Below are 14,011 nucleotides of genomic sequence, written 5' to 3'. Positions count from 1 at the left end.
GAGTTTTTGATAGTGTACTGTTCTGCATATAATATAGATGGGGTGGATAGTGAACATCTTAGTTCTTCTAATACACTACAAATTCACCCCAAAAGGCATTTTGGCCCTTATATTGGATAGTTTCCTACCAGTAAATGTAATCTTTTTAACAAAAGGGCAATCTGTTCTTCTGTGACAATTATTTTATTTCATGTCTCTGTGGCTTGTGGTTGAGATTCCATGACATAAGGGTTTTAGACTAAAGACTCTTTCTTTGACAGGTAAGGTTTTGAACATTGATACAAACTCACTCCGTTCTTCCATGAGGCCTGGCTTTGAAGATATAATTAGAAGATGCATTCAGAGGTTTTTATGCCATAATGAAGGGCAGCCATGGTCCTACAAACGCCACTATCAAGAAGGTAACTATTTAAGACTACATGTTGTAAATGAAGTGCAAAGTCTGAAATCTAAAAAGGTAGACTGTTGAGGTCTATTGTACAAATGAGGATTGCACCATACGAATTTAGTAATTTTCTAAAATTAACAATGCTATGTTTTCTATTGTCCAACAGGTAATATTTTGCTTTTGTGTTGGGGGACCACTGCGACAATGCTTCCACTTTGTGTCATTTTCCTATAACCAAACGCATTCGTTCGGATAGATGTGGTTGGTGGCTCGGGCTGTTGTCAGACTTGCTTTAATTTCTGCTTGTTATGTGTCTCGCAGTTCTGTGGGCCAGCTATGGCGATATCCCTGTAATACTGGCAAGAATCTATGCAGTCACAGCTTGACAATAATTTTTTTAAATCTCATTTTTGGCACTCTACTTAGTTGTCTCCTGATCTATGTCACTCCATTCCTAGGTGTCAGGGGAGTTTTCCTAAAGTCCACTTGAGGTAAGACTTTATAAAACTATCACTGGGCAAACGGGTCCCCAACTCTTATTATGCTTCTACTCCACAAAGGATCTTCGTAGAATGGCAGAGCAGCTGTAAGGGTGGCCCTAATTATAAGGGTATCCCTAATTTGAAGGGTGTCCCTTAATTACACTCACACCAGAGTAAATGCACCCCTCTAGGGAAGTCTATCTTGTAAGGATAACACATTTAATATTTAAAGAAATGAGGATGGTAGCAAAGAACTCTGCTCCCTGAACGGTCTCTTCTGTCCCTCATCCGTTCCTTTCTCCTGCCACACTGGTGCAAGGCGGCAGTTTACATAGTCTGGTCTTGCTGTAGTCGCGTCACTGAATACAGGCTGTGGCTCCATCCCATTCCATCCTTATTCTATATAAGGGATGTTTCCTTTCTTCATTGTCAGCGATTTCTGTCAGACCATGCTGCTCTAAATTTGATAGCATATGCAAAAATACACTGTAGCTCATGCTTTCCTTTATTTTGCTATTTATGAACATTCATATCTAAAAAAAGAATTCCGTAATTCTCTCCATATTTCACTCATTCTACTCATGTTTGTATCTGGTCCTATAATCTGCTTTTAAATTTTATTTTCATAATTCTGCATGTTGTGCATCGAGCATGCAAATCCCCTATTCATAGGCCCTTGACGGACAGTAAACAGCTGGTTAGTCACTTTGTGCTGCACAAACCCCACAAAGCCTGTAGTCCAATTTTAGCACAGGCTGCATTCTTTCCGGGAAGGGAGGGGGAGTTTTTGACTCTTACCGTGCTAAGATTTTAGAAAAGCATAGGATTTGACATTTACAAATGTATTCAGCTAATAGTGCTTTATATTTAAACAATAACTACCTTTTTTCAGTGCCTGCCCATGTCTGTGTAGATTTATTTTTGCATGAAAAAGCCTTCTCAGTGCACTTCCTCCCCCCATTATAGCGCCCAAAAGAAGTCTTGCCTAATTCTAAAGCGCTTGGGGGTGCGGGAAGACCCTAGTTTGTATTTGTATTTGTATAGCGCTTTAATCCAAGGCGCTTTACAGTTAACAAGAAGAACACATTAAACATGGAACAGTAGAAGCAATAACAGTAAAAATGAATCAGACCAGAAAATCGGCATGTAGAACAATTTACATAAGAAAAGGGGAATGGAGAGGAAGGGGGTGTGGAAGGAGGTAAGAGGGAGTGAAAGTGAACAAATTGAAGAGTAGGAGAATTTAGAAGAGAAGGGATAAGATGAAGAGAACAAAATGAAGGGTACTAGAGGGAGGGAGAGAAGGGTGAGAGGGGGAAGGAAGTCAGGGAGGGGAATGAAGGAAAGATTTTAATGAGAAGCGGAAGGAGTAATAGGTAAGGGAGGAGTGGATAGAAAAAGCTAGGGAGTTCCAATGTAAGGGGGCAGGGAGCTGAAAAGAGCAGAAACGTGAGGAGGCACAAGAGGGTGGGGGAACCGAGAGTAAGAAGAGATCAGCAGAACAAAGAGAGCGAGAGGGGGTGTAGGAGTGAAGAGAGGAGAGTTAAGGAGGAGCAAATTCGTGAAGTGATTTAAAGACGAGACAAAGGAAGTGGAATTTAAGTTGGGAGTGGAAAGGAAGGAAAGTTCCTTCCCACCACAGCCCGGCTCATCATAGGAGGAAGATGTGAGCTGTAGTGAAGTACCCTCAACCCAGTAAGTGCAATAGTCCAAAGACAGTAAGTGTTACATTAGAAATAGACTTTCTCATTTACAGAAGGAGGGTAGATAAATACTTATTTCAAATGGATTGTGTCCTCCCATGTATTCCTCATGTTGGGTAAGATTTTCACAGAACTGGTAAATCTTCTTGACCCGGGTCAAGCCCAGAACTTTTTGCTTTACTAGTGGGATGTTTTTCCTTAATATCTCAGAGTGGGAACCTTTTTCCATATTCAGAGAATCTTTTACTCTTTTCATGGGTGTCATTTCTTTGACTCTCCATAGTGTCTCTTCAAAGTTATCCTCTTTAACAACTTATTGGCAATAAGTGCCTGTTTTTGCTGGGTTGCCATAGGGGCTCCCCGTTTAACTTTCCTTTGCTAACCTTGAGAGAACTACAGTTCCCAAGGTTAGAAAGCATCCTCGGATCCCTTTTACATTTTATTTTGTGAAACCTGCACACCCCACCTCATGTGGAGTGCTGGCGAGATGCAATGTATCCCCTTTCATACTAAAACTGTAACAATTCTGTTAAAGTCAAAATCTCACCTTCAATGGCTGGTGGCAGTGATACCTTGTATTAATTTGGTGCACCTTTACTGTGGGCTGTGTTCACAGCTGCAGTAAAGGCACCTAAGGGTGCTCATTTTACCAAAATGGCCCATGTCTTCTTTTTTTGCCATTTTAGTGTTTCTTGTCGTTTCTTGTTCGTTCCCCTGACATCCAGGGTGGGAAATTTCTTTGTGTGATTTTTCATCTTTGGCAGGAGTCCAAGATCCTGTTTTCAGTCAACACAAGGAATCCACTGCCTGGGTTTTTGGCTGCAGATCCTGAAGTAGTCCTGCTGCAAAATCTTCTTCGATGCTGAGGTACTGTGTTGGCTTGGGCATGTACTTATCTTTAGTCTCTTGGGATTTCTGTGTAGCTGTGGGGTGTTTTCTGTGATTGGAAGGTCTCTCGTCAAGGGCATCCAGTCCCGCTGCTGGAATCCTACCTGGGTGTCTTGTATGAAGCCCCTGGACCCTCTTCTAACCCTAGAAGTAAAGTACTCACCTGTTTTCCCAGTCTTCCTAAGGAACCTAATAACCTATCCTGACACTGCCTGTTGGTCACTAGATCCTACTGACCCCCCCCCCCCCTTCTGCCACTGAACACTCGTGCTCCAAGAATACGGGACCTACCTTTAAGGGATTGGGACTTTTGCATAGAAAAGAATATATGTGTTTAAAAGTCACTTACTTGTAAAGAGTTGGTTGATAACAGTAACTCTAAGAGTGAACAGTTACAAAAAGTTCTTTCTTACTTTGGATGTGTGATGCACTATTCTTAAAAGTATGGTTAACATCTTTTCTTTCCTTAGGAACTGTTTTGCCATTCTAGTAGAAAGTAGATGTGAAGATATATTACTCTCCTGTGATTAGGTTGTGCCTCTTCCCAAATGTAATGTTGGTTTCACCAGATTATTCCTGAAGGGTAATTGTAGGAGTGTCCCCCAACTGGGTCTTGCTTCCCCCTGACTTGCTGCTAGCCTGTGCAGAATAGGGCTGCATATGTGTGTTACCTACCTAGAATAACTTGGAGTCATTCCGTAAAGTGGAGCATTAGGGTTTACTTTGCCTGTGCTATCTAACCCAGAGTCTGTGGTTCTAACTGTCACTTGTAAGTCATATATCAGTTACTTGTATAGCTGGGAAAGATCTAACCTGCACTCCTTGTGAGATTGAAAAAGTATATGGGGTTACTTACCCTGAGCTAGCTGTGTGCCATCCATAAATAGGTTACAAGAGTTACTGCTTATCTCAATCTGTGTTTCACTGATCTCAAAAGCACCTGTAATTGAATATTACATCCTCAGGTTTTACTCGCCTAGTATAACTGTTTATCACAAAAGTAGTTGTATGTTTTTACTGTACCTGGAATGAGTGTTCCACTGTTCACAAAAAGTATATTGTCCAGTTAACTGATTATGTGATTTGTACTGAGTCACTGTACAACTGGTAGGATCTACTGCCCTTGCATTCCTGAATGCAATTGTGAAAGTAACCATTGGTTTTCACTCCCCAAGAATAGCTGTGACCTATACTGGATGTGTATGAAAAGGTTTTGACTTCCCTAGAACTACCGTTAGGTGTTCCTAATAAGGTTTATACTTTGGTCTGTGTACCTTCAAGTATAGTGTTGTGTTTTTATACTTGTGTTTTCATATAATGTGATGGTACTTATTTCCCCCAAGATTTGTCTTGGTCCTCCTGTATTTAAATAAATCCTTTATTTTTACAATACATAGTTTCAGTGTTTCTTTGGACTATTTGTATTACAATTTCATTTGTACTGATTCTACAGCCCTCTCTCCCTCCTAAGATAAGCCTGGCTGTTCCGTCTACTCTACCATGTACTCGGGTGGTACAGCCTTATACTAAGAGTGGAGTCGTGTACTGCCTCAGTTGAATGGTTTTGATGAAGGTGGGTATAACTTCAGAAAAACTGTGCTAACACCTAATCTTTGATAAGTATATCTCGCCAGCATTGCTGCTTTGGAAAAACAATTTCTCGGCAGAGCCCGCTGTACCCGATGTCATGTCATTTTTGTTCCTCGAGGGCTTCCGTCGAGCATCAACATCATTGATAGTATAAATAGCCTGTGCAGTGCCCGTTTTCTTCAGTGCTTGTTTTCCAAAAGCTTTTGCTACGAGTACTAATGGCACACTTTGTTTTTCTGTTGAAAAATGTCTTCATCTACCCCTTTTGACCCCAAAGTTATTGTTTAAGACGTGCTACGGCTGCGGGTTGAAGATGTTGATAACTGATCCCCATCTGCCTGTGGTGTCTGGGTTCCGGGCACCGTACCGATGACTGCAGATCCTGTCAGTCCATGACAGAAAAAGCTCTCTGGGAACGCAGAGGTAAATTGGCGGTGGGGAGAGAGGCTTTGAAGTCTTCAAAGGAGGAAAGGAAGTCTGCAGAGTCTCGAGAGACTAGCAGATGTAAAGGATCGAAGAGGGTCCCGGTCGAGTAGTCGATCGAGGCAGTCTTCGTTGTCTTCATTGAAGAAGGCAAAGAAGAAATACCATAGGTGTTATGAATGCAGTACCATCTGGGAACCCTACGCACAACTATGACTACAGGTATAGGCAACCCAACCTTTGGTATAAGCTTCTACTACACAGTTCTGGTAGCGTGTTGAACAGCCAGGCTTATCTAAAGAGGGGGAAATGTGAGCTGTAGTGGAGTTACACAAAGATTCACAGTTACAGGTATTCAAATAAACACTTACACTCAAGGTTTCTCGCATAAACAATTGTTCTATTTATCAGTCAGTTATAAAGCCTTCTTCAGAAGGGAGCAATAGAATAGTAACAGACAAATATACTTCTGTACTGTACGCTTTGAGTCTCTGAATCAGACAAGGCCCTTCTGGGATAGCCGACACACAACCTACACCCTCAGGTGACTTCAATAGCTAGGGTGCTAGGGTGCTGGGGACATTAATATCTTACTCTTTGCATTTAGAATACAGTTGTAAGTTCGCAAAAGGAAAAGGCTATTAGAACAACAAGAGACCACACATTTCTTAAGCAGGCAAATACTTTTGGATCCCTACAGCAGAGTCATTCAGTATAACGGACTAGGACAAAGTCAAAAAGGCAAAAGTCTTATAGGATGAAGCACCTCTGGTACGTAGGTAGAAAGGTCTTTGCACAATGTTTTAGAAGTTTATGAAGAAAAGCAGAAGCAAATCTAGGGCCACAAGCTGTTAGACTTGGGAGTAGTAGAAGATGCAGGTAACTCTACAGAAAGAGGTAAGTTCTCTCAGACTTTGTACAGTACGTTTGACTGGAAGAAAAGATGCAGCAGATGACTTCTGTTCCTGTGCAGATCTGCAGATCTCACTGTTCCTGGGCCTCAGTCGTGGTGACACGAAGGACTTCTGGGGACTCCTGCACTGCAATGGGACGTTCACTGCTTGCAACCGGCAATCTTCAAATCAGTGGCTGATTAGTTTCAGCTCCTCGCGTCTACCACAAATGGCAACACCATGGTTCCTGGCTATCGAGATGGACTTTCCTTGCTTCTGGGATCCTGCACTCTTTTGAAGGAGCTCAGGCTCGGTCATTCCGGCTTCCTGGGAGTCTGGAGGATCTTCCTGAAGCTCTAGGCTAGCTTCAAAGCAACCCAGACACAATCTTGTGTTCCCTCTCCCTGGCTATACGGTTTCCAGCAGCAACTCTGTGGAAATTCAACCAGCTCTGAGAAGGATGTCCAGGTGGCTTACTTTGGAGTTGATTGTTCCCACCAACTCAAGGGGAGAAGACGTCCGTGCAGAGACTTCTGTCGATAGGAATTTGGAGTTTCAGCACAGCAGCAGGGCTTCACCGGGCAAACCAACGGTCCAGGAGTTGCAGCAGGCGTCCTCTTCAAGTTCTTATTCGGTTCCTTCATCCAGTGGTCGACTCTGCCTTCCAAGCCAAAAGCCTCACGTTTTATTCAGTTCTCTCCCATTCATTCCAACCTAGCTGTCAGTCACCCAGCAGGGTGGCTGTCCTTGCCGGACAGTCAGCCGGCCAATCACTACAGAGTGCATTTGGGTCTCCTAGGAGACTAAGCAGTTTCAAGCACCTCCCTCACTTCCTGCCTACCCCAGACACCCTGGAGCCAGAGGTGGCTTCACTCGTGAATCCCGCCAAAGGCAAAGCGAACAATGGGACCAGACCTAGTTTAGCGTGCAAAGTAGATCTCAAGAAGGACCTTTCCACAAAGAAATGGTGAAAAAAGAAGACTGGGTCATTTTGACAAATATTGCACCATTGCGTGCCTTACTGTAGCTGCAAACGCAGCTCGCGGTAAATGCACACCATGGTAGTTCAAAATAAACCACTGCCACCAGCCATTCAGTGAGAAAAGGGTAACCTAAAATTGTTACATGAGAAGCTAGACAAAGGCGCTACTAGGTAACCCCTCCAGCACCCTATTGTAAGATAGTGTGTGCTGGGTCTAGAAAGTTACAAATGTAATTAAAGTCTGTTTCACTTTATTGCTCTGGAAAAACAGTAGTTTATCCCAGAGAAGGCATTTAAACCTTGGGGAAATCCAAAGGACTTCCCTGTGCCACTGCACTGAAGGTGCTGTGTGACACAATGTAAAAGATGATGCCTATGAAGTTTGTCGGGCTCCATAACACAAAAGAAACACAAAGCTCAGAAATCACATTAAAATCCATGACAGGGGGGGAAAAAGGGTCTCACTCTCTGCAGGTTAAAAAAAAAAATCAAGTCCTCAAAATCCAGCCAAGTTGCTGGGGGTCTCTAAGGTGGTGAGAATTAGCACATTTCTGAGAATTCTCCCTAACGGGCTGTCCTGCAAGGACAGCCACCCAGCAGTGTGAGTGACAGCTAGGCTGGAAGGAATGGGAGAACTTGCATAAAATGCTAGGCTTTTTGGCTTGGAAGGCAGAGTCAGCCACTGGACGAAGCAATCCGAAGAAGAACTTGGAGGAGGTGCTTGCTGCAACTCCAGGACCGTTGATTTGCCTAGTGAAGCCCTCTTGCAGTGCTGAAGCTCTGAATTCACCTCGACTAGAGAAGACTTGCAAAGGATGACTTCTCCCCTTGGGTTGGTTGGACCAATTGACCCCTAGACAAGCTAATCTGGCAATCCTCTCAGAGCTGGCTGTACTTCTGCTGCTGGAACCGAAGTGCCAGGGGGAGGAACACCAGATTGTGTGAGTTGCTTTTAAGTCGGACTCGAGCGCCCGGAAGATCGTCCGGACTTCCCTGAAGCAGGACTGACCAGGCCTGAGCCACCTCAATAGAGTGCTGGACCCCAGATGGGGGGAAAGTCCAGAGTGGTATAAGAGAACCGCAGTGTTGCTGTTTGGTATCAAACACGAGGAGCTGAAACACCTAGAGCTGTACAGGAACAGAAGCCAGCTGAAACCCATTTCTTCTAACCAGAGGTACTGTAAAGTCTAAGAACCTACCTCTCGTTGTGTAGCCTTACTTGCTCTCAATTGAGACCGGTCTTGGTTACCTTGCAGAGTTGCTAAAGCTTTGCCCCTCACAAGCCTCCCCGCTTATGGCCCTTCAAGTGTTCTATTTTCTAAAAACCTTGTGCAAAAACTTTTACCTACCTGCAAAGACCTTCAGCTCCCCTAGACATTGTGCAAGTAACTTTGGCTGTCCTGGCTCCCTGAGAGACTCTTATTCCCTTTGACGCTGTGCTTTATCTTTTCCTTAGGAAAGGGTTAACATTATTTCACATTGGAAGGTTTTTAAAAGTACTTACCTGTTTGTGAATTATTTGTTAACCTTTGTTTTATTCCTCTCTTCTATCTTTTACACCAAACTCTGTATTGCTCTAAATGTACCAGTGATTAATCAATGTCCTATCTATTTAAGTCACCTGAGGGTGTAGGAAGTGGGTGTGCCATCCCAATGGGTATCATCTGATTTAGAGAAACGGAGAGTGTGTTCTGAAGTGTATTTTAATTGTTACTTTTATTGCTCCTTTGTGACTGAAATAAATTAATAATTGTTATATCAAGAAACCTTGCGTGTAAGAGTTTACTTGAAATAACTGTTACTGTGAAACTGTCACAACATTACTGCCCATATTGACCCCTTTTGAGATAAGCCTGGCTGCTCAGTCACACTACCAAACTGTGTAGTACAGACTTATACCAAAGGTTGGGTCTCTATTGCCAGGAGGTCAAGGCTATTGTAGTGCACACAAAGGGTACTGCATACAATCTTGCCTAACAGCCGTCGACGGAAACTTCGAGATTTTCAAACCAATTCCAAAGAAAGACTGTTTTAAATCGGTCTTCTATATATGAGGAGGAATTGGCCTCTGAGATTTCTCCATGTGGGGTGCAGTTTGGCACTAAAAATGTGCCTATAGAACTAATTGATCAGAAATCAAGAATGAAAGACCTTTGTGACTCCCAATCTGCTAGTGGCCTTGACACTTCACCATAATTGGAGTTTGGCTGGTGGTGTTGGAATAAGTTCATTTACTGGTGCAAGGACAGGAATGTGGGTCCATTTCACCGTGGTACTCCCATAGTGCTTTCTTTTCTGTTGCTATTCTGGAACTCCAGATTGGGACCATAAAAGGATATTTGGTGGCACTTTCTATTTTTAAGCACTCCTCAGAAGAGGATTCCTATTTCAAAATACCCTTAATTGTTCCATTTCTGAAAGGGCTTACTAATGTGTATCCCCCAGTCCCATTCAATGTCTCTGCTTGGGATGTAAATCGTGTTTAAAGTTTCCAACATGTATCCCCTTTGAGCCTTTACATTTGTCTCTGCTAAGGCTCGTAACTTTGAAAACAGCCCAATTTGCATTAACATCAACCCGCAGGGTAAGTGAGTTGCAGGCTCTTTCATGCAAGCCTCCTCATACTATATTCTAGAAGAATAAAGTTGTCCTCAAAGCAAAATCATTCCTGACAAAAGTTTTCTCCGACTGCCATCTGTCGCAGAATATAAATCTACCAACCTTCTAGCCTCCATTACCCTCCATTCAGGCAAAGAGGAAGAGAGGCTGCATAGACTAGACCCAAAAAGGGCTCTAAGCTTTTACATTGCAATAATGCCTAAATTAAGCCACGATGATCAACTCTTTGATATATTTTATTTGTATCGCGCGCATACACAAGCGTTTCATATTGGGTATAAAATGTGTTTTATTGGGTATAGCGGCCCCAAATTGGGCCCGACTGTCACTGAAAGAGCCATATCCTGGTGGATCACGCTGCCTGTTGGGGAATGCTATAGACCTGCGGGAAAGGACCCGCTGGAAGGGTTTTGTGCTCATTCCATCAGGGACATGGCAACCTCTGTGGCTCTCCAAAGGGGTGCCCGATAAAGGACATCTGTTCTGCGGGTACTTGGTCTTCAATTCACTTTTGTCAAGCATTACTGTTTGGACTCCACCACTCAAGGAGATCTTTTTGCAAAGGCAGTTCTCCATTCAATCCCTAATTAATTGATACTCCCTCCTCAATTGTCCCTGCTTTTGGGAGTCTATCATAGATGAACACGTAGGAGTACACAATCCATTCGAAGAACAAGTTACTCATCCCTGGTAACGTTCTTTCAACTGGATGTTCCTCCCACGTATTCATCCATCCACCCAGCCTACCCTGCCATACAGTTTACATGAATTACACTCTGCATTTCCTGAGAACTTGTGTCCTGGGGTTTGCCTGTTTAGTTCCTCGGGGGCGTGGCTAAGAAGCCATGAGATACTACGTGTCTCCCGGAGGTCTCCGGTGATCCTGTCATGATCCGAGCAGTAATTCCATTCAAATGATGCCTACTATGGTGTAAAATATGCATACCAACTCATGAAACCGTGCTGCAGGTCCAGTGCGCATATGGAGTGAATCACAACAACGACACAGGCAAGATACAACTTGCATGTTTGTAGCTGCTCGTGGACGAAAGATCAAAGATGGCGGTCCGCTGTGAACAAAGGGCTGGGGAATGGAGCTGAGGAGTCGCGTAGGAGTTGCAGCGAGCAAGAGAGATGTGTGTGCCGAAGCCCTCAATAAGAAAGAAAAAAGGAGGCGTGCCGATTCGGAGCACATATGGAATGAATCACAACAAAGACTCAAACAAGATTTAACAAACAAGTTTGTAGCCACTCGCGAACGAACAAATCAAAGATGGCAGCCTGCTGTGAACAAAGGGCTGGTTAATGGAGCTGAGGAGCTGTGTAGGAGCTGCAACGAGCGAGAGGGCTGTGTGCGCTGTAGCCCACAATAAGGAGAAAAAAAAGGGAGGAGCAGCGACCCCCTCATTGGTATGACAGGACTTCGACGTGAGCCCAAGAGCAGACTGAACTAAGAGGCGCCGAAGACGAGGAGTGGATTCGGCGGATGCCTTTTCCCAGACTATAGTTACATGAAGAAATAATGTGGGCACACGTTAGAGCGGCACACGCTGGGTGTCTGCTCATATGCAGTGCCTATTAACCCTAGCAACAGTGCTCCATCCTAACAGGAGAAATAAACCCGGACCAGAAGCCGCTATCACAAGCGATTGTTGAGTGCTTACCTGACGGGAAGCGCTGGGAACGGATCTGCAGAGATGGAGGCAATTCAGCTAAGCTGGGACTGATATTTTAGGGCAACCAAACGCCAAAGGCGTAATAAATACATTATGAGCAGCGAAGATGTGCAGCTGATACATAACAGCACTGCACAGGTGGACCTCTAGGGGAGCTGTACACTACTGCACGAGACAGCGATGTGAAAGGGGACTTGTTACACGCTATGCAAAGCCCACTGTGGACATTGGCCGAACGATTGGAAACCACACGTAGAACCGGGACTGGTGGATGCCGGAGACTGTACGTACATGAGCCCCCACGCACAGGACGCATGAGTGAGGGCTAATCTATTTGAGCAGCTTAGCTTCTACAGACGAGTAAGGGCTGCCCCACTGATTAATATATAGCAGCTCAACAATACCTTCTCTAAGTCGTTTTGGGGATGAAAAAGAAAGTCTGCTAAAGTACACCCGGCAAGAAATATCTGGGCAACACAAGATAGCAATAAGTGGTGTGTGCGCATCCGGAAAATAGGGCTGAGACTGCCCATGGGGTGAAGGAGGTGCCCAGGGAGCTGCTACTGACCTGCGGAGTTGGACTAGGCCCGGAAGCCCGTAAGGACAACTCGAGACGACATAACTGGTCGGGTGCACACCAGCTGTGGTGGGTAAGAAAGTTGTGGACAAGTGATGAAGTGCCCACCAGAAGTATAACACAGCGAGCTAATTTATGCAACGTGAAGGGAGAAACTGGTGGGTGCCCATAATTCGGAAATGCCAGTGTGAGACCAGGCTAAATACTAACTGGCTCTCAGAGAACACGCTCTAGTGATCAGAGAAGAGACGTGGGAGGACACAGCCCACTTGAAACTCAGTTCTTCAAGCCACCACATAGCGCAACCAGGTGAGGAAGATACCCCGATACCTGATCGAAAAGCAGACGACCTATAACATTGTATAGGGGAGGCCGGGCATGCAAGGAGGATTTCACGATGTCAGTGAAGGGGCTGAGGACCAAAAGCAAGCAATCAACATTGGAGACCTTTGCAAAGACGCAGCAGGCGCCTTCGTCCCTGACGCGGAGCGCAGTGGCGGCTTCTGCGGGTAGCGCCCCTGAAGGAGACAGTCACCAGGTCCTAGCGGCCATAACCGAACTGAGCACTAAATGGGGCACAGCAATGGCAGATCTACGCACGGCTCTTCAGAACAAAATTGATTCAGTGGGAATCAGTCACCCTGCTGCGACAAGACGCTAGAGCGCTCGTGGAAAGAACAAGTTGCCTGGAGAGCGCGGTGAAAACTAACAGACGTCAGCTCAAATAACGCAAAAGAGGTCCACGTACTTAAACAGCAGGTGGTTAACCTTGAAAACCGAATCGAAGAGGCGGAAGGAAGGGCGAGGCGGAACAACATCCGAGTGGTTGGCCTGCCGGAGGGAGAAGAGGGTCAGGACCCTACAGACTACGTGGAGACCATGATCCTGCAAGAGATGGGTGCGGACAAGGTCTCGCAAGGGTTTGCAGTTGAACGTGCGCATCGAGCTCTGATGAGGAAACCACGGCCTGGGGCCCCACCGCGGCTGGTAATTGCGAAAATTCTAAACTATAAAGACAGGGAGACGATCTTGGAATATTTTCGGAAAGGCGGAACGATAGAAAGGGCATCCACCAACATCACTGCATATCCTGACTACACTATGCTGGTGCAAAGACAGCGGTACAGCTACGTGGCGATTAAGAGAAGACTGCGCACAGTTGGTATCAAGTACATGCCTTTGTACCCCGCGAGACAAAGTCTTACATAAAGGTAGAGCGCTCTTTTTCGACACCCCGGAGGAAGTGACGACATGGCTGGACTTACATGGCTGGACTTGCAGGGCTGCCCGGAGCTGAACGAAGACCAAGATCGCCAGAAGCACGATAAGTGATGAGAATGTACCATTAACATTCCGAGAAAAGGGGGGGTAGGAGGGGCGAGTCCCAATATGAAGCTTTTGGAACACTTGTTCTTTATTATATGGTTTCCGGACCCTATTACCCCGATGGACTGGAATATAGTGCACTAATTGCATAAATGAGCTGGGTAATGCTAAGCGTAACAAATTTAAGACAAACAGGAGCAACGGAATAGAGACTTCTTACCCCCAAAGGTTAGTAGTAAGGCGACTGTTGGAGCACCTTTACCCTGCTGAGCCACGGGCACAGGCTTTGCCGGACCGGGCTAGATGCAGGGGATGCCTGAGATCCAGGGATGGAGCTGGGCAACAATTGGGGAGGGTGGTGTTTGGGGAAGGGAGGAAAGAGGATGGTAAGGAGGTGGAGGGGGTTGTTGTGTTTATAGGTAGAGGGAGTTTATGTTGGGGTATGAGCCTATATTTAAGTTCAA

At 45.1% G+C, this 14,011-nt stretch overlaps 1 protein-coding gene across 6 annotated transcripts in view; it reads left to right on the top strand.

Annotated features, from left to right (window-relative positions):
- NCOA3 (nuclear receptor coactivator 3) overlaps window positions 1-14,011 on the top strand; it is a 1,125,593-nt gene that overhangs the window by 607,258 nt on the left and 504,324 nt on the right. For all 6 annotated transcript variants that reach the window (XM_069651291.1, XM_069651290.1, XM_069651288.1 and 3 more), the window contains one exon: window positions 261-401. In XM_069651291.1, coding sequence (XP_069507392.1) covers window positions 261-401 — 141 coding nt within the window. The remainder of the gene's footprint in view (window positions 1-260; window positions 402-14,011) is intronic.

The sequence above is a fragment of the Ambystoma mexicanum genome, chromosome 3p, assembly GCF_040938575.1.
Source record: "Ambystoma mexicanum isolate Mex_15411 chromosome 3p, UKY_AmexF1_1, whole genome shotgun sequence".
In the NCBI taxonomy this organism is placed as follows: Eukaryota; Metazoa; Chordata; class Amphibia; order Caudata; family Ambystomatidae; genus Ambystoma; species Ambystoma mexicanum.
The sequence above is the reverse complement of the archived record's forward strand: the minus strand, read 5'-3'. Positions and strand labels throughout refer to the sequence as shown.